This window comes from Zootoca vivipara, chromosome 17 (genome assembly GCF_963506605.1).
Source record: "Zootoca vivipara chromosome 17, rZooViv1.1, whole genome shotgun sequence".
NCBI classification, from domain to species: Eukaryota; Metazoa; Chordata; class Lepidosauria; order Squamata; family Lacertidae; genus Zootoca; species Zootoca vivipara.
Window position 1 is genome coordinate 34,744,680 of NC_083292.1, and position 23,310 is coordinate 34,767,989.

At 46.1% G+C, this 23,310-nt stretch overlaps 1 protein-coding gene across 1 annotated transcript; it reads right to left on the minus strand.

Annotated features, from left to right (window-relative positions):
- Positions 1–5,216: 5,216 nt before the first annotated feature.
- S100A16 (S100 calcium binding protein A16) lies at positions 5,217–19,621 on the minus strand. Its single transcript, XM_035098756.2, has 3 exons — positions 19,501–19,621; positions 6,521–6,714; positions 5,217–5,737 (listed from the first exon to the last, which is right to left on the minus strand). The coding sequence occupies exons 1-3, from the start codon at positions 19,505–19,507 to the stop codon at positions 5,573–5,575; spliced, it is 366 nt and encodes a 121-aa protein (XP_034954647.1). The 5' UTR covers positions 19,508–19,621; the 3' UTR covers positions 5,217–5,572.
- Between the last annotated feature and the right edge of the window lie 3,689 nt (positions 19,622–23,310).

Genomic DNA, 23,310 nt, shown 5'->3' on the forward strand with positions numbered 1-23,310 from the left:
TCCTCCCCCACAACAAACACTCTGCGAGGTGGGTGGGGCTGAGAGACTTCAGAGAAGTGTGACTAGCCCAAGGTCACCCAGCAGCTGCATGTGGAGGAGTGGAGGTGCGAACCCGGTTCCCCAGATTACGAGTCTACCGCTCTTAACCACTACACCAGACTGGCTCTCTTGTTGACGACTGTTAATGACTGTAATTGGTCTTGCAGAGTGGCCAGGATGCCCACGTAATCCAATTGAGCAACCTAGCAGACAAGAGAAAAAACAACGCGCTCAGATTTCTGTTGTAGTCTGCCCCTCCTATGATGTAAAGGTAAAGGCCATCAGGTCCAGTCGTGTCCGACTCTGGGGTTGCGGCGCTCATCTCGCTCTATAGGCCGTGAGAGCCGGCGTTTGTCCGCAGACAGCTTCCAGGTCATGTGGCCAGCATGACAAAGCTGCTCCTGGCAAACCAGAGCAGCACACGGAAACGCCGTTTACCTTCCCACCGGAGCGGTCCCTATTTATCTACTTGCACTTTGATGTGCTTTCGAACTGCTAGGTTGGCAGGAGCAGGGACCGAGCAACGGGAGCTCACCCCGTTGCAGGGATTCGAACCGCCAACCTTCTGATCAGCAAGCCCTAGGCTCAGTGGTTTAACCCACAGCGCCACCTGGGTCCCTCTCCTCCTATGATGTATGTATGATGTATTGGGGGAGGTGTTCCTGGGCTACACCCCTTCTGTGATGTATGTATCATGTTTCTGGGGGTGGTCTGGAGTTTGAGGGTGGGCAATTTGAAAATTCTACATAAGGGGCAGGCACACCTTTCTTCTGGGTCCTCCTCCTTTCTCCTGCATCATCATTACTAAACATTCGTTTTCCAACTTCCCCCCTCCCTGTTGACTTTGCTCAACCTCCATTTCTGGTTTATTACATCAAATGATACATTCTACTGTTTGTATGTAATACTACGCTTTCCCATTGTTATATTTCTTGTTCTCTGTAAATAAAGTTGTAAATGTTTATTGAAATCCTGCCAGTGAGTCCATGTTTTGTTTTGTTTTGTTTCTGCAAATATGTTGTGAAGGGTTCCCATTCTTTTTCAAAGTCACTTTTCACGCAACTTACCCGTTAATTTTGCTAATTCTCCATAGTTCATCAACTTTTCTTGCCATTGCTATTCGTCTGGTACTTCTCCGCTCTTCCAATTTTGTGCTATTAAATGTTCTTGCTGCTGTTGTAGCATACATAAATAATGTCCGTTTTTCTTTCGACAGCTCTTGTCCCAACAAGAAAGCTTCTGGTCTTTTTTTTTAACTAACAGTGAGAATTTAAGATTTTTGAAACATGGGCGATGACCAAACTTTGCACACATGAGTTGCTGTGCTGTTGTTCCTTGTTTGGCTCCCTAAATTGGCACACAAATAAATGTGTGTGAGTGTGTGTGTGTGGCTAGCCTGGCAGCATGGATGTTGGGCTTTATGGCTGCTGGCAAGCAGGAAGGCAGTTGGCCCAGAACCTTTGAACACACAAAACACCCTCCCCTCTCCTCCGCCTGATTCAAGCTGCCCTCATCTGTATGAGAACCATCACATTGCTCTCTCGCCGGCATTAAAAGCTTGCAAGTGACCGTCTTTGGGGTAAGTGGCAATCCTTTCGGAGGGGGGGTGGGTAGCAGGATCCCAGCTTGTGACAATGGCTGGTCTCGCCCCCCCCCCCAACCTTGCTACAGGGAGCATGTGGGGGGGGGGAATGTGGCAAATTCTTCTGAAAAGCTGTCGAAAGCTGTGATTCCTGCGTTTGCAGAGGGTTGGGCTAGAGATTGCAGCCAGTAACTCGCCGCCCCTGCATTTTGCTGCTCTCAATGCATTCCCCCCCCCTTCTTCTCTTCCCTCGCATTCCTTCACTCTGTTCCTAGAGCCTGTCTTACACAGCAGGGCCACACACACAACCCCCAGCCCTTGACCAATAGCCTCAGCGAGGGAGGGAGGAAGGAGCCAAACAGCGCTCAGTCACAAGATGGCCAGCGAGGATGCGTCGGAGGTGGAGATGGCCATCAATAAAATCGTCAGCATCTTATTGGTCCATACGGCCGCCGAGGGCAAGAAGGAGACACTGACGGCCAGCCAGTTCAAGGCGCTTGTGAACAAGCAGCTCCCAAACTTCATGAAGGTAGAGCGGGGTCAAAGGGCAGAGGGGATGAGGCCAGGAAGACGAAGGGAGACTATTTTTTAGGTCAAAAGCAGTGTAAGCAAAGGTATTTTGCTCATTAAGACAAAGGAAAAGATGATGACCATCGACTTCTCATTTCAGAAGCTCTGTAGACCAGGGAACCTTTTTTTTTTACTGAGGACCGCATTATTATTATTATTATTATTATTATTATTATTATTATTAATAATAATATACCACCCTATACACAAAGGTCTTAGGCAGTTCACATAAAGGATCACAACTGAATCCATCCCAAAGAGGCAGTCTCTCACTGACTGTTTCTGAGCTTTCCTGAAGGAGCGTCTCCACCTCCATCATTCTGCCCGGACACTGAGGTCCAGTACCGAGGGCCTTCTGGCGGTTCCCTCATTGCAAGAAGCCAAGTTGCAGGGAACTAGGCAGAGGGCCTTCTCGGTGGTGGTGCCTGCCCCTGTGGAACACCCTCCCAACAGATGTCAAAGAGGAAAACAACTACCAGACTTTTAGAAGACATCTGAAGGCAGCCCTGTTCAGGGAGGCTTTTAATGTTTAATAGATTACTGTGTTTTATTTTTCTGTTGGAAGCCGCCCAGAGTGGCTGGGGAAACCCGGCCAGATGGGCGGGGTATAAATAATAATAATAATAATAATAATAATAATAATAATTATTATTATTATTATTATTATTCCGTTCCTCTTGCCTCTTCCGTAGGATGCTGGCGATCTCGATGAGAAGATGAGAAGCTTGGGGACCGACAGTGACGGGGAGCTGGAATTTACGTCGTACTGGAAACTGATGACGGAGATATCCAAGAAGCTCAAGGAGGGGGAAGTGGGGAATACAAAGTGAAATTTGTGGTATACGTGCATATTTCTGGGTGTGGGTAAGAGAGAGGTGAGTAGGTGGGACCAGGAAATATTGATCCTAGGACTTGCAGGAGGATGAAAATACTACGACATATCAATCAATATCTTGGCCAGTTGCAACAATTTGAATAAAAGCCTTTGCTCTGAGAAGCTACTGCCTGTTGCTTGCTTGGCGGCAGGGTGGAAGCGAAGGGGAGTCAGAGTTGAGTTATAACCAGAGCCAGGATCCAGGAACAAAGAGTGACAGTCAGGAGTGAAAACTACTGTTGTCTTACAGGGAAGAGCTGTAGCTCAGTTGTTAGAGCTTCTGCTTTGCACGCCGAAGGTCCCAGGTTCAATTCCTGGCATTTCCAGGTAGGGCTTGGAGAAACTCCCTGCCTGAAACTCCCTGCCTGAATAGTCCATGCACAATAATGAGGAGGAGGAGGAGAAGAAGTCTCAATGAAATAAAACTGGTTTATGAAGAGATGGAATATGCTGAGATGGCTAGACTAACTGTGAAAATTAGAGAGCAACATGGAAAAAAAAACTTTCTTGAAGAATGGGAATAATTTTTGCGGGATATTTGAAAATAAATAAATAGCCTGGTTATGTTAAGCTGTACGCAGGATTTGAATTATAGCAGCGGGTGAGAATTAGCTGTTTATTAATTTAGAATTAACATATATAAAGGATAAAATTAAAGTAACATGGCAACTCTATAAGGGAATAAAAGAACACCCTGGAAGCGGCGATGGGAAGTCAGCGGATATGAGAGATTAGTTCTGATTGTGTTTTAAAAGAATTTGAAAATTTAATGAAAATAATTGTTTTTTAAAAATGAGAACAGGATGCTGGACCAGGTGGGCCACTGGCCCTGATCTAACCGAGCTTTTCTTATGTTCGCATGTTCTTGTGACATTCATTCAAGGCTTCCTCGCAGCAGGTGGGAGTGGCGAGCGTGTCACAGGAGGACCCAAGGGAGACCAGGGCCTGAGGGCTGGGGCCAGAGACTGACAGCCACCTCTCCTGTTAACATTGCTCCAGTTAGTAATGCAAGAACCAATTCCTCCCACCCCACCCCCTATACACCCCACTTTGTAGAAGTAATAAACCCCAACGGAAGGGAAAGGTTTCAATGCTGGAGCAGACGAGGACAGGAGTCACGCAGAGGGAGCTTGTGCTGCCACCTAGTGCTGACTATTGACCACTGCAGGAGTTGGGTGTGTGAGTTGCACATTCAATAGAGTGGCCACTGTTTCTCTGGCGACTCCCTGCTGCCCTCTGGTGATTGGGGCGCAGAACTGCACAAACATACATCTTGGTTCAATGTGAATTTCAAAGTGCAAATTAGGTTCAACCGCAAACTGAATGGAATTTCTTCCCACATCCTTATAAGTTAATTGGCTATAAACCACCACCACCCCGGTATCTGCCCATGTCCTTTTGGGAAGAAAAAAAAAAGTGTGCTCCAGAGACAAAGCAGGAGGGAGGCGCTAATCTGACTTCTTTCTTATAAGGGGTGAAGTGAGAGGGCAGGGGCCCTATTTAAAGGGACTGTGCTCCTCCGCATGGGGAGTGTGTCTGAAGGGCCCAAGGAATGGACTCCTTGATACTCCCTTCAAGAAAACGGACTGGCATAAATTCACAGACAAAACCTCTATGCCAATCTGGTTTTCAAGCTTCTCTGGATCTCGCCTATAGTTTATAAATCAACAGAGAGGCAGGTTTGTAGAGGTCTCTCCCCCCTGGCACATGCTTTCATACTGCTAGAACTCGGGGTCACTTGATGAAGATGCTCTGCAGTAGAGTCAAGTCAGACAGAAGAAAATGCTTCGCCCAACCCATGGTTAGCCTGTGGGACTCATTGGCACAAGATGTGCCGGTTGCCATGATCTCAGATGGCTTTATTTAAGAGAGAGAGAGAGCTTAGCAAATGAATGGGGGAAGAGGAGCTCGTTGGACGGATAACAGCCAGGCCAGCTAAATGGAGCCTCCATGTTGAGAGACTGCATATCTCAGCTGGTGACAAAGGGCAGGGAAAGTCTTCGGGTCTGCCTGGCGTAGGAGCACGCAGGAGTAGAATGTAGCAACTGGAGGAGTTTCATTGGGAATTCAATGGCCTCAATGAGCACCGGAAGCTTGCTTGAGAAAGGTTACCCCCAAAAGGGAGAGGCAATCACACGACTGATACTCTGATCCGAATCAAGGCTTTATTGCAACACTCTTCACAGTCTGACACAGCTGGCTGGATGATCCCCATGGAACATGGCCACCCCCTCCCCACAACCACCCGTCACCCTCCCAGACACGATACCCCAATTGCAGGTGTCGAAAAGAATTCAATAAGTGGACGGATAATTTCAAAACGAGTTGTAGAGTTCAGCTTTCAGGCCCAAATGCCGATGGGCCGTGTGATGTGCAGCCCAGCCAACAGGGGGATCTGGAATGACGGCAAGGTTAAGGCCGGGAGTCGGAATGTGGGGGGAGAGATAGAAGGGGCTCGGGGTGGTGCGAGCAGCTGGCGTTCTCTCTTGCTCTCCTGGGGGCTCTCTCTACTTGGTGAACTTCACGCTCTCCTCCTGCTGTCGGATCAGGCAGGAGATTGGGCTGGCGATGCCACCAATCAGGTTCCAGTACTCGTGGAAGCTGATGAGTCCGTCCTGATTCTCATCCAGGTCACAGATCAGTTTGTTGGCCGCTTGCTTGTTTTTGGTGTCCTGGATGGGGGAAGAGGAGGAATGAACCAAGTGAGAAAAGCAGGACAGGAAGACAAGGAGCCTAAGGGCTTAGACACTTCCACCACATGGGGAGGTCGGGTTCCACCTCACTAGATGACGTCTCATGAAACATTTGGGACACTTTTCTGCGAAAGAGGATATGGAAAGTTGAATTGCTCCCTTTAATAGGTGGGTCACAGGTGAGTTTGGACTCCTAGCCAAGGGGTGCAATAGACCCTCTTCTCACCACCTAACTATTTCATTTAGAAGCACCATGCAATAGCTTCTCATTGCCCACATCTCCATTTATCTCCTAGTCTGTGTCGGGAAAACTGGGCTAGACGCAGGGCCGGATTTAGGTTTGATGAGGCCCTAAGCTACTGAAGGTAATGGGGCCCTTTATATGCCCAGCTGTCCTTTGTCAACAACAAATTGGCACTGTTTTTTGTGTTGAATATATGCTATATGGTAATTTATGGACCTAATGGGTATCTAAAGCCATTTGCACATAACAAAATATGTATATTATCAAAGTAATGGTTGAACTGAAATACAATTAAGAAGTATATTAATAGTGAATTTTTTGGGGGGGGGGCAAGAGAGTGGGTCCCTAAGCTGTAGCTTGTTTAGCTTATACGTAAATCCAGCACTGGCTTGATGCACTGACAGTTTGACTTGGCAATTATTATTATTATTAGTATTATTATTTTTTTATTCCCCGTCCATCTGGCTGGGTTTCTGGCAATAGGGAGCAGCACCCTCTGAATCCTTCCTTCATCTCACCGTCAACATGTGGTTGAGCTCATGGGTGAGCATCTTCCGGAAGCCAGCCTGGCTGATCCCGCGCTTCTTGCTGCAACAGCACCCTTTGCCGGCGTACTTATCGTAGTTCTTCGACAGCGTCTGGATGGCCCATTCCAGCTCAGAGGGGTCGCCGGCCATGACGTCTCCTCCTTTGGCTCCTCCTCCCTTGCATCCTAGAGGGAAAACGGAAGTACGTCATCAATCAGCATCATTTCCCAATTCATGGACGGGACATATGCCCCAGGTGTGGGGAAGCTTGGGCCCCCCAGATGTAGCTCAGAATGCCAGGGGCAATAGGAGATTTGTTTCAGCAACATCTGGGAACCCAAAGATACCCCATACCATATACCAGGTATCCCCAAACTGCGGCCCTCCAGATGTTTTGGCCTACAACTCCCATGATTCCTAGCTAACAGGACCAGTGGTTGGGGAAGATGGGAATTGTAGTCCAAAACATATGGAGGGCCGAAGTTTGGGGGTGCCTGCCTTATACAATGCACAACATTTAGTGCATAAGCCATTCTTTAAAGCATTTCACACACGGCCGTCTTTAGCATATGCGCCGCCGGGGTGCAAAGATCTTTGGTAAATGAGCGCACAAAGTTGAAAGTCCTTTAGTGAAACAGTAGGTATACATTGCGGTAATACCTAGGTATATATGTATTTTGTTTTTCTAACTTGATCAAAATTATTATTTCATAACAGGTAGATAGTTTAGAGCCTAGGAGGCTTCAGCTGTTTTGGGACTACAGTTCCCAGCATCCCTGACCACTGGTCCTGTTAGCTAGGGATGATGGGAGTTGTAGTCCCAAAACAGCTGGAGGGCCAAGTTTGGCCATGCCTGGTATAGGATGTTGATTGGTTAAGCAAAGGCCTGGTTAAAAAGGAACATTTTTGCCTGGTGCCTAAAGGTGTATAATGAAGAAGCCAGGCAAACGTCCCTGGGGAGAGCATTCCACAGGCGGGGAGCCACTGCAGAGAAGGTCCAGTTCTCGTGCTGCCACCCTCCGGACCTCTCAAGGAGGTGGCACATGAAGGAGGGCCTCAGAGGATGATCTCAGGGTCCGGGTAGGTTCATATGGAAAGAGGCGGTCCTTGAGGTATTGCAGTCCTGAGCTGTTTAAGGCTTTATAGGTCAAAACCAGCACTTGGGCCCAGAAACTAATCGGTAGCCAATGCAGTCTGACCAGGATCGGCATATGCAGTTAGCTCTTACAGGGATCGAAACTGCCACCTTGGCCTTGTCAGCACGGCTGACATTTGTGCTAACATTCCAGGGGATGGTTATTTATTTTATTCATTTCAAACTACATGATCGTAAAGTAAACCAGCCCGCAGTGCAGTTCACAAAGAGAATAAAAGGATAACATTATGAGGAAAAGCAGTTAAAACAACTATTGGGAACATTAAGCAACCAAAAATAAATTGAAAACATGTTGACATGCATCATCATCCAACATGTCTGGGTAGGCCTGTTGAAACAAAAATGTTTTTAGCGGGAGCTGGAAAGAGCAAGGTGAAGGAATGATGACTCATTGCAACCAGGGTTATCTCAGAATTCCCTGAAGTTGCATCATTCTGCAGGAAGATGGATGGTGGAAGCCACTTCCTGGCTGGAAGATCATTGAGCAACCAACATACTGTTATGAGTTTGTGAGTGCCAGACAACTATAATCCCTGGCTCTAGCTAGTGTTAGAACCTAATTAAGGTTTAGGGTGCTAAACTGTGTGCTAGACCATAGCTGCCAAGTTTTCCCTTTTCTCGCGAGGAAGCCTATTCAGCATAAGGGAAAATCCCTTAAAAAAAGGGATAACTTGGCAGCTATGGTGCTAGACATGTCTAATCCCTGGAATCAGCAAGTGTTAGCATTTTATTAAATCAGGCTACCTTCCTCATTTGTTAATCCCCTGGGTGATGGGTCATTAAGAGAACAAAGGGATAAAGAGGAGTTGGTATGAGACGGCAAATGGGTGGGGTCCCTCTCCCACAACAGAGCTTAGAGTAGAGAATTAGGAGTTAGGCGACAGAGAAGCAAAGCATGCTTGATATCTGTTTGAATCTAAGACTGCAGCTGTGGGAGAAACAAGACCCTTTTGGGGTATTAATGCTGTAAACCCCTCCATCATAGGTTCAGGTTGTACATATGTGTGAATAACCCATATATCATAAAGACACCACAGTCTTTGTTGTGCCCGATTTCCAAAAGGAAACACGGAATCTGAGTGAGAGCCTGGAACCCGTGAAATCTCACACCAATCAGAGACTGGGGTGGCATGCAACACTTGGATGTGAAACAATAGTCCCTGTATCGGTTTCATACCCTCCTTTGTCTCTTTATGGCCATTGAAAGTTCCCGAAAGGATGGCCCGAATCTGATATTGTCTCCTCAAATAGGTATCTAGATCAGGGTCAGGGAATTTCAGGCCAGGTTGTCAAATGTGGACCTCTAAGTCTCTTAACCTGGCCCCCATAAGTCTCCCCCAGGTCACCCCCCTCACTGGCCTGGCACATAGCTGCCAAGTTTTCCCTTTTCTCGCGAGGAAGCCTATTCAGCATAATGGAAAATCCCTGAAAAAAAGGGATAACTTGGCAGCTATGGCCTGGCATGCAAAGGAAATGTTCTACCACTGAGTTTGCATGGAGTCTTGCCTTCCCAACAGTCTCCCATCTTTCCTGCACAGCGACCTCTGGTGGCTGCTCCTAGGAATGTACCCCAGCCGGTTTGCAGGATCCTTCCTTCTACCCTGCAATCTGCCCTTCCTTCCTTCCTTCCTTCCTTCCTTCCTTCCTTCCTTCCTTCCTTCCTTCCTTCCTTCCTTCCCCTCCAGCTCGCAACACCCACACTCCAGTACAGGCGATTAACAATAATTATATTTTGGCAGGCGCTCTGCCTAGCCCCAGTGAGCCGGGTGCCGGGATCGAAATCCGCCAAACCAGTTGCCAGGCCTTCGTTGGAATGGAATGCCGCTCCCTCCCAGCCAATCAGAGTGGGCGTAGGAGGGCGAGAAGGCGTAGGAGGTGCCAGGCAAAAGCCACAATTATGGGCTATCCTTGCTGTTGCAAGGCACCTCAGCAGCACAGGGTTGATAAAAAGGCGCCCGCTGTGTTGGAATCCACCATGTCCTGAAATCTCACCTTCCTATCGCTCATTCCATCCCATCCTTGGGTGTGGAAGCTGCCTGGGTGCCTGGGAAAACCGAAGCGACTGAACAAGGGCGTGGGAGAGACCAAGTTCACCACACATCAAAAGCACATTTGATGCAAATGGCTCTCCGCCGCCCTATCACCCAAGGAATACTGGGAGCTGGAGATTCCATGCAGATTCCCCCAGGACGCGCAGGGATTTGTAGCTCTGCGACAGGTGAAGCTCCAGGATTCGTTGGGGGAAGACATGTGCTTTAAGCCCAGGGCTCCCACCGAGGGAGCCTGTTTATTTATTTTAATTTTATTTGATAAAAATTATACACCGCTTGATTGTTAAAATGGAAACGGAAACCCTCAGTGGTTTGCAAAAAATAAAAATAAAACAATGCAATTATCGATAAGAAGAATTGGCAGCCAGCTTGGTTTATAAAATATAGAATGTTTGGATGCTAATGACAGAATACTGTACTTTATTTAGCTGCAGGACAGAGAACTGAAAATCTTTCATCTGTCTTTAACCTTCTCTTTCTCTCTCTCTCTCTCTCTCCTCTCTCTATCTCTTTTCTTTTTCCCTTTCTCTTTTTCATTCTTCCTGCCTCTGTTCTTTTTTTAGATTAAGTATCTGTTTTATTTCAGTATATTATAAAAAGATACTTTGAAATGGATAAACGTGTGTGTGTGTGTGTGTGTGTGTGTGTGTGTGTATTTCATTCAGTGTGCTTTTTTTCTGGGGGCGGGCACAGGGGTACACATACCCCTAAACATTTTGTGAATCTTTGTACTTTTGTCCATTTACTGTATTTATTTTCCCCGATTTGAACTATAAAATGGTGATTTCCTTGAGTCAAAATGAGAGTACCCCTAACATTTTTTTAAAAAGAAAAAATATGTCAAATATGCAGGGATGTACGGTATGCAAAATGAACCACAGAAAGAGAAGAAAGGAAGTCGTTGATTTAAGGTCGCCTAAAAGAATATTTTGAAATGTAAATTAGAAAAATTTAATAAAAACTATATTTTAAAAAATGGCAACAGACTAAATCAGGCCTCCCCAAACTCGATCCCTCCAGATGTTTTGAGACTACAACTCCCATCATCCCTAGCTAACAGGACCAGTGGTCAGGGATGATGGGAATTGTAGTCCCAACACAAACACACACACACACACACACACACACACACACACACACACACTCATCAACTTTCCAAACATTCGAGCAGACCTATTTTTATCTGTAATCTGCCCTGAGTCCCTGTCAGGTTGACAGTGTGTAGATAAATATATTCCTAATAGTAAGAGTAATAGGCTTGCTGAACAAGAATGCCTTTAGCAGGCGCTGAAAATCATGCAGTGAAGGAACCTGCCTGGGTGTCAATAGGCAGGGAGTTCCAAGGTGAACTCAGCCCCATAGCAAAGGGGCCCAGCACCGATCGCTGAGCAGGAGTGTGATCCGATAACAAGGACTCGCTTTTGCCAGCGGTTGTGCTGCAGCTTCCTGCACTCAGTGCAGCTTCCCTGGACGTGGGAACCCCATTTCAACATGAGGGCCACGTTGCCTCCAAAGTAACCTTTCAGGGGCCGCACATGATGCCAACAGTGGGCGGGGCAAGAGAAGTGTCAGATTCCCCTAGAAACTGTGGGGAGTTTCTGAATGCACATCTCTCCTTTTTTGCAAAGTTGTTGAACTTTTTTATTCAAAATCTCCCCCCAAAAAGGAGAGAGAGGATTTTGAGCTATTTTCCAGTAAATTTGCCAAAAAATAAACACTTCCGACATGAGCTGCTATACACCTGGGTTTTACCGGACATTTCCCCCCGATTTTCTGAAATTCCGCGCTATTTCCGACGGACTAATCCTGGATATGTCCGGGAAATTCCAGGTATGGTAGCCCTACATTACCCCCTTCAAAAACTCAAGCGTAGACATAGACCAGTGCTGGAGGGAGAGTTCTGAGGGCCAGTAAGAGCGACACGGAGGGCCACATTTGTGGAGTTGCTTTCTCCTAGGCTCAATAATCCATACAGCATTGCTATTAACAGTTATCAAATTTACTAGATTTATTGCATGCCCTTTGAAAAAGATTCAAAGTCCAGAGCTGCTTTTAAAAGGGAGGAACCTGAAGTGCTTAAAGTGGTTAAGCAATAAAAGCCTCATTAAGTGTTTTCCTACTTTTCAGGATGGGCTGATGTCACAGGATGTCACAACATCCAGGAAGAAGAAAAACCTCCCACAAAATACAGAATAAGAAGGTGGGAGTTGGCCTCCTTAACTTTCCTGATCTGGATGTCACCTTCTTGATTGATTTATGTTTAATCATAATGATGCAGTTGTTTACGCAGATCTCCTCCATAAGTGACATCCTGTTCATTGTGGAAATCAGGGCGAATTCTGCTGGAAGGGACAGGCATCTTGAATTCTCCTTCAAGCACCAGGAATGGGAAACAAATTCTCTGTTGCCCCTATGTAGAGTTTGGAGGGGGCAGGAATCAGAGCAATTTAGGGGCTCTCATGACAGGCTGCAGGGATCTCAACCAGCTCTGATCTCCAGCAGAGGCAAAAGATCTAGAGGAATGAACCTCAGTCCCAGGAGCCTAATGTGGCCCTCCAGCTGTCTCTATGTGGTCCCCTTGGAATGCTCCCTAGGCCACATAGCTTCTCTCCAAGCCACGTCCCTCACTGCCTCACACCGAGTGTTTTTTCCTGGCTGGAATCTGTCCTTGAACTCTGATACTTATATTCCTATTAGCAGTAATACAGCAGCAGCAGCAGCAGTAGCGGTATTGTATTGTATCGTATTGTATCGTATCGTATCGGACAGTTGTACCTTGGCTCTCGAACAGAATGCATTCTGGGAGTCCGTTCGACTCCCGGAACTGTTCGAAAACCAAAGCCGCAGAAGCCACGCTGGACATTAGGCTTCTGAAAATCGTTCGAAAACCAGAACACTCACTTCCAGGTTTCAATCATTCGGGAGCCAATTTGTTTGGGAGCCAAGGCGTACGGCTTCCAAGGTACCACAGTATAGTATAGTATAGTATAGTATAGTATAGTATAGTATAGTATAGTATAGTATAGTATAGTATAGTATAGTACAGTCGTACCTCAGGTTACGAACACCTCGGTTTGCAAACAGTTCGGGTTACGAACTGCACAAACCCGGAAGTGTTTTCAACGTGCGCGCATGCGCAAAATGGCGCTTCGGGTTGCGTTCGGTTTACGAACTTTTTGGGTTACAAACTGCGATTCGGAACGGATCGCGTTCGTAACCCGAGGTATTACTGTATAGTATAGTATAGTATAGTATAGTACTAAAAGGATTAGTATTAATTCGACTTGTTGGTTATTGTTACCCAGAGGTCTTCAAGCGAATTACATTTTAAAAACATTAATATAAACATCATAAAAACATAGCAATTGCTTCCTGCTTGCCCAGAGAGAAAATCAAGTAGATTCTAGCCTATTTTACAGAGGTAAAATTTGCGTCCATTGCTCCACCCACTTTGCCTGTGGCTCCACCCACCACTGACATGTGGCCCCTCAAAAGTTGCCCAGAAGTTGCCTCAGGCTTTGAAAAAGTTCTGGTGGTAGGAACATTCTTGGGATATGATTCTTATCTTATCACTATTATTTTAAAAGTAACAAAATGCTGATTAAATGAAAGGCAGGGGGACATTTTTGGATGACCACCAGTTTAGCAATTTGGTCCCCCGCCCTCCCCAAATTAAACTCTTCTGGCCTGCAGTTCCAATCCAAAACAAAGCTTAGATATTTTGGGAAGATTTCAATATCACTCCTTCCCAAATGTCCCATCAGCAGAATAACCTGATGGGAATGAAGAAGGGGTGAGGGAAGAACTCTTAGCAGGTCAGCGAGATGTCTCTCCAGCATTTTTGTTACCATTACAAAAAAAAAGTATCCCAGGACACTGCAGGGATTCGTTCATAAATGAGCCACGGGGATTCATTCACATAATGACCACAGCCATTCATTCATAAAATAACCTGGGATCCATTCATAAAATAACCATTGCAAAACATGGCAGATATTCTGAATGCGATCCTTTCCCACTCGTCTCCCTGGCAGGGATGTTCTGCTTCCACCCTATTGGCCAAGCTTCTTATGCCATCAAATTGACCCCATCCGGGTGCCCAGCAGTCCATTCTGCCCCACCCTTGGAATTCCTTCCAGGGAGCCTTCTGCCCTTAGATGCCACTCCACTTGCCAGCGCGTATATGTGACACGTCACTGTCAGCTGCATCGCTCCGGGGTGATAAGGCAGGAAAGCGTGGGAGGCCGTTGCCACCCACCACGATAGGGAACCAGGACAGGTGCCGCAAAAACTTTTGCCCAACCACCCGGGAGCTGGTCTCTCTGGCCTGTCCTGACACTGCGGAGGAATGTTATGAGGCCGATGACGGCATCCTGCAAATTAGCCACACATGAGCAAGAGGAAACAGAAATAACTTGTCTCCTTTAATTCTAGCAGCAAGGGGGGGTTAGCCAACATGGTACCCCCCTGGGTGTCCCTGGGCACAAAAGCACCCGCTTAGGGCAGAATTTGGTACACCGACATTTCAAATGGATCAGAGAGATGCAGCAAATGTTTTCTCCCGCAGACAAGCCGGCTGAAGAGGAACAGCCCTGGTGTGTGAAGTTTCAAAGGCGTTTTGTACCTAGCAGAGCAGACCAAGCAAGAGAGGGCTTGCCCATGCCACACCCTCGGCGGGTTTCTCCGTTCCTTCCCACCTAGTCTGGCAAGCTCTCGCAAGGTTGATTCAATTTTTGAGAACATCAGAAGAGCCTGGCTTCTGGATCAGGCCAATGGCCCATCCAGTCCAGCATCCTGTCCTCGCAGCAGCCAACCAGATGGGAAGCCAGCATGCTGGGCGCACCACAGCAACTCTCCCCCACTTGCAATTCCAAAGAACACATGACTCAGAGCCTTGGCTGTTTCCAGCGTTTAGCATTCTGCGGTAGACTGCCTTAGAACGTGGAGGTTCTCTTCTGAACATAGCAAGAGTTCTTCCTTACCTGGAAGGTTCCTGCCATGCCATCGCTATCTACCTATGACGCTGGCTGTTGTGGGAGTCCTCTCTCCTCAAAGAAGAGGCTTCAGCACTCTGCACATGCTTAAAGGTGGCTTCCTATTTCCTACAAATATGTATTTCCTGGCCTGTTGCTACAAATACCTGAAGGAGCGTCTCCACCCCCATTGTTCTGCCCGGACACTGAGGTCCAGCTCCGAGGGCCTTCTAGCAGTTCCCTCATTGCGAGAAGCAAGGTTACAGGGAACCAGGCAGAGGGCCTTCTCGGTGGTGGCGCCCGCCCTGTGGAACGCCCTCCCATTAGATGTCAAGGAAATAAACAACTACCTGACTTTTAGAAGACATCTGAAGGCAGCCCTGTTTAGGGAAGCTTTTAATATTTGATGAATTATTGTATTTTAATATTTTGCTGGAAGCCGCCCAGAGTGGTTAGGAAAACACAGCCAGATGGGTGGGGAATAATAATAATAATAATAATAATAATAATAATAATAATAATAATAATAATTGTCTGATCTAAGTCACAGCATGCTAGGGAAGCCCAGCTGTCAATCATCTTCCAAATTCCAGTTCATTATTTAGAGCTCATCAGCAATTTTAACCAGGTTGCTGAGGCAGTATAACAGGCTGGAATCCTGTGGGCCTGGGAACATTTTAATTACTGCTTCCATTTCATCCCAGCTAGGAGCAAATGTGCTGTGTTCCAACTCTAACCCTTAACCTTACCTTTGGGGATGTGCTTGGATGATGATAAAAACAATCATTTACATTTACATTTACATTTACATAATAATAATAGACCCCCCCCCGCCCCGCCCAGAGTTGTGTCATTCTGGCTTTTTATTCTGTGGCTGAAGACCCATTGCAAATTTGGTGGCTGCTTACACACTTATCTGTCCCTGGCATTCTTTTTTTAGAAATGAGAATTCATTTATTTAAAATATGTGTCCACCCCATCTCCATGATTGGGGCTCAAGGCAAATTTCTGGAGTAATGAATGATCGTGACAAAAATAAATGAATCAATGAGAGGAAGGGCAATAGGAAATAGGAGAAAGCAAGAGCAACTGAAATGGGTAGTTTTGCCCACCCCCAGCTAGGAATAGAAGGATTTGTCAGTTTAGGTTACTCATTTTTGGATTCCTCATTTTTTCCGATTTGAAATTTGAAATTTGAGTCTCCACATTTCTGCAGCAATTTTCAGGTTTTTTTTTTTTAAAAAAAAAACCTCGTGAAAACCCACCAGCATTTTGGAGTGGATTTCACCTAATAATTACATTTTTCCCCATATACAGTTTTGACAAAAGTACACATTTGTGTAATAAGCCCTTTCCCCTAATAAAATGCATTCTTCAAAGTTATTTTCACCAAGGCGTCAACTTTCATGCACACTTTGCCCTAATATACGATATTTTTTTTTGTCAACCTTGGTTGGTTGGAGAACTGCGTTGCAAAATTCAGAGAAAGTTCAATTGCGAAAGACGGCTCCATTTCAATTCTCAAATCATTTCAGCAGCCGCAAACCTGATCGGCTTGCCTTCAAACTTGTACTGAATTTGAAAACCCGCCCCCATGCCTACTCCTCATCCTTCCAGTTCAAAAGAACATCCTCTTCCACTGAGTTATGGATGCTGCTTGTATTCCAACTGGACCTCTCCAGCGCCATTGATCTATCTTGCTCAGTGTTGTCTGGCAGCTGCTCTCCAAGTCTTCAGGGAGGAGACATTCCCAGCCCCACCTGGAAAAGCCATGGGGGGAGTTGATCCTGGCACCTTCTGCATGCAAGAGAGCTGCTCTGCCGCTGAGCCGCAGCCCTTATGCAAGTTGCCAATGTACCCGGTAGTCGGACATCTGCCTTGTATGTCGAAGGTCCCGAGTTCAAAATCTGGCATCTTAAGGTAGGTCTGCACCCTCCAGGTGGTATTGAACTTCTGCTATCATCCGTCCTGACCGTTGTCTGAGGCTAATGGGAGTTGTAGTCCAAAATGTCTGAAGGCCACCAGGTTGGGGAAAGCCCTCAGTTAGATGGACCAAGGATCTGATTCGTTTATTCTGCAATGAAAGCCTGTGCATGCTTCCTTGGGAATAAAGTCCAGCTCTGTTCTGTGGGACTTCAGTCAGTGTGTAATAATAATAATAATAATAATAATAATAATAATAATAATATAATACCCTGCCCATCTGAGGATGTCATATAGAGGAGGGAGAAAGGTTGTTTTCTGCTGCTCCAGAGAAGCGGACACAGAGCAATGGTTCAAACTACAAGAAAGAAGATTCCACCTAAACATTAGGAAGAACTTCCTGACAGTAAGAGCTGTTCGACAGTGGAATTTGCTACCAAGGAGTGTGGTGGAGTCTCTTTCTTTGGAGGTCTTTAAGCAGAGGCTTGACAGCCATATATCAGGAATGCTTTGATGGTGTTTCCTGCTTGGCAGGGAGTTGGACTGGATGGCCCTTGTGGTCTCTTCCAGCTCTATGATTCTATGATTCTATGACTGGGTTGTCCCAGCCACTCTGGGTGGCTTCCAACATATATAAAAACATAATAAAACAGTACACATTAAAAGGCTTCTCCACACAGGGCTGCCTTCAGATGTCTTAAAAGTCATCCAAGTGGCTTAAAAGTCATTCCTTTTTTAGGCTGTCCTAGGACCATTAAACCTAATCTGATATAGACAGACAGCTGCCTTTCATCCTTGGAAAGGGAGCACCTAAACTAATGTGCCATTTCAATCATCATCATCATCATCATCTCAGAGAGGTGGACAAGAGCAGTGGGTTGGGTTCAGACCAAATGCGTTGTACTTAGGCCCTATGGAAATCCCTGTTTTCAAAAAGCGGTTAGCAATGCCTGGGGATGAGCAAACATGCCGGCTTCACTGTTTCTCCATTTCTCATTTCCCCAGTATTAAAGTTATCCATATTTCCACATCTGGTTGCAGCTTCCTTTTAAAATCCCCTTGAAAACACACCAGCACTTTCCTAAAGATTTCTCCTGATACACACATTTTTTCGTCAAGCAATCTTTGTCGAGCCGTCTTCACATACGTGCTATGCGCATTTATACACATGCTTCACCCTGGCGGGTGCGTTTTTCAGACACATCACAGCATCGCAAAATGTGGAGAAGTGCAAGTTCTCCACGCAGAACCCCTGTCCTTAAAAGCCTGTTGCCGGATCAGGCCAATGGCCCATCTAGTCCAGCATCCTGTTCAAACAGTGGCCGGCAGTTCAAACAGTGCCTGTGGGAAACCGGCAACCAGGATTCGAACACAAGCCCCACCTGTGGATCCCAGTAACCGGTATTCAGAAGCAGCTCGGTCTCTCTTATACTGAAGCTTAAAAACTTAGGAAGCTGCCTTGTACCAGAGCAGATCACTCATGGGCCATCGGCTGACCACATAGTGGATGGATTCTTGCTAAGAATGCTGGACTTGATGTGAGAGAGATTCTCCCAAGTATGATTTACACACTTTTTCAGGGGAAAGGCTGTATCTCAGGGCCAGAAGGGATGGTTTTCATGGAGAGTTCCCAGGTTAAATCACAGGCATCTCCTGGAAGGGGTGGGAGGAACAGATTCCTTTCCTAAAACTGGACAGTTTTGGGGCTAGGTGGACCTCTGGTCTGACTCAGTAGAATAGTTCCCTATAGTCCGATGGTTTCATCAGTCACAGATTGGTTAGGATTTAGATCAACCTTTCTCAGCCATGGGCCGGTCCACCGTCCCTCAGACCATGTGGTGGGCTGGACTATATTTTGAAGTGGGGGGGAATGAATGAATTCCTATGCCCCACAAATAACCCAGAGATGCATTTTAAATAAAAGCACACATTCTACTCATGTAAAAACACCAGGCGGGCCCCACAAATAACCCAGAGATGCATTTTAGATAAAAGGACACATTCTACTCATGTAAAAACATGCTGATTCCCAGACCGTCCGTGGGCCGGATTGAGAAAGCGATTGGGCCACATCCGGGCCTAAGGTTGCCTACCCCTAATTTAGATCCTTTGTCTGCATAACTTTCACGCACATTGGTGAGCTTCTGGAATCCAGTAAACGAAGGAGATCGTGCAAGATTTTGAGCATAGCCCAACCCGAGTCCAGACCCAGTGGTTTAGCGAGACCCTAAGACCAGCGGGTGGCGCTGTGGGTTAAACCACAGAGCCTAGGGCTTGCCAATCAGAAGGTTGGCGGTTCAAATCCCCGCGACGGGGTGAGCTCCCGTTGCTCAGTCCCTGCTCCTGCCAACCTAGCAGTTCGAAAGCACGTCAAAGTGCAAGTAGATAAATAGGTACCGCTACCGCGGGAAGGTAAACGGTGTTTCTGTGTGCTGCTCTGGTTCGCCAGAAGCGGCTTTGTCATGCTGGCCACATGACCTGGAAGCTGTACACCGGCTCCCTCGGCCAATAACGCGAGATGAGCGCCGCAACCCCAGAGTCGGTCACAACTGGACCTAATGGTCAGGGGTCCCTTTACCCTTTACCTTTAAGACCAGCTCTGGGTTCGTTATTCCTTTCCCCAATTCTGATCCCAACCCCCACATCTCTTTCATCCCAGATCTTTTTGCTTCCCAGGGACATTTCCCTGACACACCCATCAAACGACGGCACTTGCTCCACCAAGACCTGTAGAGACATGTCCTCAGAAACTTCCTAGCTACATTCCAGGTTGAAAGAAGACCAACGTCTCACCGTAGGGTCCTGAGAAGGAAGCCCTTTCCCCCGTGCGGTAAACAAACAGACCGCGATGTGTTGGATGTTCCTTACCTGGCATGGTTGTGTAGTGTGCTGTGTGTCTCTCGTCGACCAAAGACTTCTGAGTCCGTCTGCCTGTTTCGTCCAAATGTTGGCTGGGCTATATGAGATTAGACACCTCCCACCTCTTGCATCCACCCAATGCCTGTGTCACGAGGCCAGCCCCACCTCCTTTTAATGAGAAATATGTCTTCCCCTCCTGTGCCTCAGACACCCTTTTTGGGGCGTTCCTCCTGGCGCGGCTCTGCAACTCACCTGGCATCATCAGGCAAGCCATTGCAAAACCGGAGGATGCGCTTCACGGTCCTTCTTGTTCTTCTTGCTGGTGATACAGAGCATCGCCCACGCTCTGTGCCGGTGTGTAAGGCCCAAGGTATGGGCAGCCAGAGCGGCCAGGGTGTTTAAACAAAAAAGCATTTAAACAAAAAAACATTTACCCAGTATCCTGTCTCCAAGAGGGGGCAGCAGTACCAGATATTACAAAGTGCACGGCAGTGCCAAAGCCTCAATGGTTAACTCCATTGTCGATGGAGACATTTGGCTAGGTTTCAAGGTATGAGCTTTCGTGAGTGAGTATCTGATGAAGTGTGTATTACACACGAAAGCTGATACCTTGAAAGCTTATATTTAGTTGATCTTAAAGGTGCCACTGGAATTATTTAAAAATAAATAAATTCATACTTCATCTTGTTATTTATTATGACTATGACAGATCAACATGGCTGTTGTTTAGTCGTTTAGTCGTGTCTGACTCTTCGTGACCCCATGGACCATAGCACGCCAGGCACTCCTGTCTTGCACTGCCTCCCGCAGTTTGGTCAAACTCATGTTCGTAGCTTCGAGAACACTGTCCAACCATCTTGTCCTCTGTCGTCCCCTTCTCCTTGTGCCCTCCATCTTTCCCAACATCAGGGTCTCTTCCAGGGAGTCTTCTCTTCTCATGAGGTGGCCAAAGTCTTGGAGCCTCAGCTTCAGGATCTGTCCTTCCAGTGAGCACTCAGGGCTGATTTCCTTCAGAATGGATAGGTTTGATCTTCTTGCAGTCCATGGGACTCTCAAGAGTCTCCTCCAACACCACCCACCTGTATATCTAATATACCCAATTTTGCCTAAAAGGCCATTTCCCCCAAACCACACCCCCATGTCAATCATTTGTCATCACTGGCATCAATATCAGCTTGATGCACAGGGAGAAGGATTGGATTTGCTGAAATTGCCCCTTCCGCCTCCCTCCCCAGAGAACTGGTATGCAACTAAAGGAGCAAGATTTAGCCCCCACTCATCAGCTGATGAGCAGAGAGTTCAATCCTGCCTGGTGGCACGTTTCCTGTGGGGAAAATCTGGGAGGGAAGTGCAGCCATTCACCTATCAGTTACCTGACATTATCATGCCCACAGATGATGGTGACTTGATAAACCGCCTTCACAGTGATTAGAGTGGTATTATTGTTTACCTCCATCTGTAGGTGAACCTCCTTAATTTTGCACAGCTATCCTTTGAAATTCACACTTCTCCAGATTTTTGCAGTGCAGCCAAGTCTTGTCTACAAAAATGCATCTGCTAGGGGTAAATTATGCCCCCCAAATGCATATGTTCAGGAACACAACATACAAAAATGCATTGTACAGTGGTACCTCGCAAGACGAATGCCCTGCAAGATGAATTTTTCGCAAGACGAATGCGTCTTGCGATCAGATGGTGACTCGCAAGACAAATTCATTTTGCGAAAAATTCGTCTTGTGAATCGCGGTTTCCCATAGGAATGCATTGAAATTTAATTAATGTGTTCCTATGGGAAACCGCGATTCACAAGATGAATTTTTCACAAAACGAATTGACTCGCGGAACGAATTAAATTCGTCTTGCGAGGTACCACTGTATTGTGGGCAGGGCCAGATTTAGGTTTGATGAGTCCCTAAGCTACTGAAGCGAATGGGGCCCTTTATATGTCCAGCTGTCATTTGTCGACAACAAATTGTCGCTGTCTTTTGTGTTGAATATATGTTATATGGTAATTTATGGACCTAATAGGTATCTAAAGCCATTTGCACATAACAAAATAGGAACCTACACAACACAAAACACTGTTGCTGTATGTAGGTTTTATTTTATTTGTTTTTTATCTTATATTTTGGAAATGTACATCTAGGTTTTTTTCTTTAATTTTTTTGGGAGGCCCCAAGAGAGTGGGGCCCTAAGCTATAGCTTGTTTAGCTTATACATAAATCCGGCACTGATTGTGGGGAACAGCTTTGCATTTCAACCAGCTGCCCCCACTTTCCGCAGTTTTCATAGACTAGACTTAACATGATATGTATTTTATGTACATGTTTGCTATTTTACATATTGAGGGGCCAGTGCCCCACAGCGTTTGGATGTCTAGATGTGACATTGCAATTAAAGAAATCTTTGTAGAGTTGTCATCGTCTGAATTGTTCGATCAATTAAAGCATTGTCATAGAGTAAGAATATTGCAATGGTGCTGAAACAAGAAGGATTTCATTTTTAAAAGTGATTACCGTAAGTATGCATCGCTGAAGGCCTTATCTTTAATAGAAGAGGCATTTCCTGCTGCGTGTGAGAAAGAAAGAGGGATGCTAAGTTAATTCTGAGGTCGGAGAAGAATTTGGGGTTTTGCTTTTAAATCAAGGTATGCATATCTAAGAACCTTGCAATGTTAAGAATTCGGTGCCTGGCTTCACATGTTTTCCTTTTCCCTTCCCATCGCCTTTTCCTTTTGTGTTGTGTCTTTTTAGCAGGTAAGCCCCAGAGCAGGGACTCAGTTCTTTTTATTGATCTGTAAGCTGTTCTGGGAGCTTCTCTGGCCAAAGAGCAGTAATGCTCTGAATAATAATAATAATAATAATAATAATAATAATAATAATAATAATAAAAGCAAATATACAGATTACAGTCTGTACTGTTTTAGGAGAGATTATTGAATGATGCCTGGTATCGGGGAGTTCATGGAATGTGAGGCATAGCTTTTCATACACGAGAAAACCATTTTGAAGTAATGACCAAATTGTTCAGGACAGCAGAAAGACTCCACAAGATCAGTATAAATTTAGACGCCAGCACAGAGGATATGAATGAAGCCGTAGAGATTTTATTTTCCTCTGGTGAAAAGTGCAAAAAAAGAGAGGCCAGGACATTTCAGAACACAAATAAAAGATGGAATGAAAAAAGTAACCCAAGTACAAATAGAATTAGAATCAATTTTACTTTTATTGACCTATACAAAGGTCCCTGTACATTTAAGAGACCTAATATGCTTCAAGCTACAAGAAACCAGATGTTCCCTACTGGAGCTACAACTTCCATCATCTCTGCCCATTGGCCATGATGACTTGAGTCTGATAGGAGCTTGAGCCCGAGGACATTGTTGAACTACACCTCCCATAATCCCTGTCCACTGGGCATGCTCATTCAGGCTGATGGGAGTTCAGAGTTCAAGAGCATTGTGGAACTACAACTCCCATCGCCATTGAGCATTGACCATACTGGCAGCAAGGGCTGATGGGAGTTCCTGCAACAACCAGAGGACACCCAGTTGGGGAAGACAACTCTGGATGATGATGTTGGATTCATGGAAAAAGCTTAATGTGTTGTAGTGATTAGAGTCCCTGGTAGACCCGGGTTCAAATCCCCCCTCACTGAGCCATGGAGCTCATCGGGCAACGTTCGGCAATTCGCTCACTCTCAGCCCAACCTACCTCACAGGGTTGTTGTGAGAATAGAATTGGGAAGAGGAGAACGTATGCCACCTTGACCTCCTTGGTCAAGCTCATGGCTTCCCTCAAAGAACCCTGAGAACTGTAG

What these genes read in the sequence shown, in the direction of transcription:
- S100A16 (XM_035098756.2), bottom strand. An exon ending in AGCTCAACCACATGTTGACG is followed by an intron (nt 5,738 to 6,520) that starts GTGAGATGAAGG and finishes TCCCCCATCCAG; the next exon opens with GACACCAAAAACAAGCAAGC.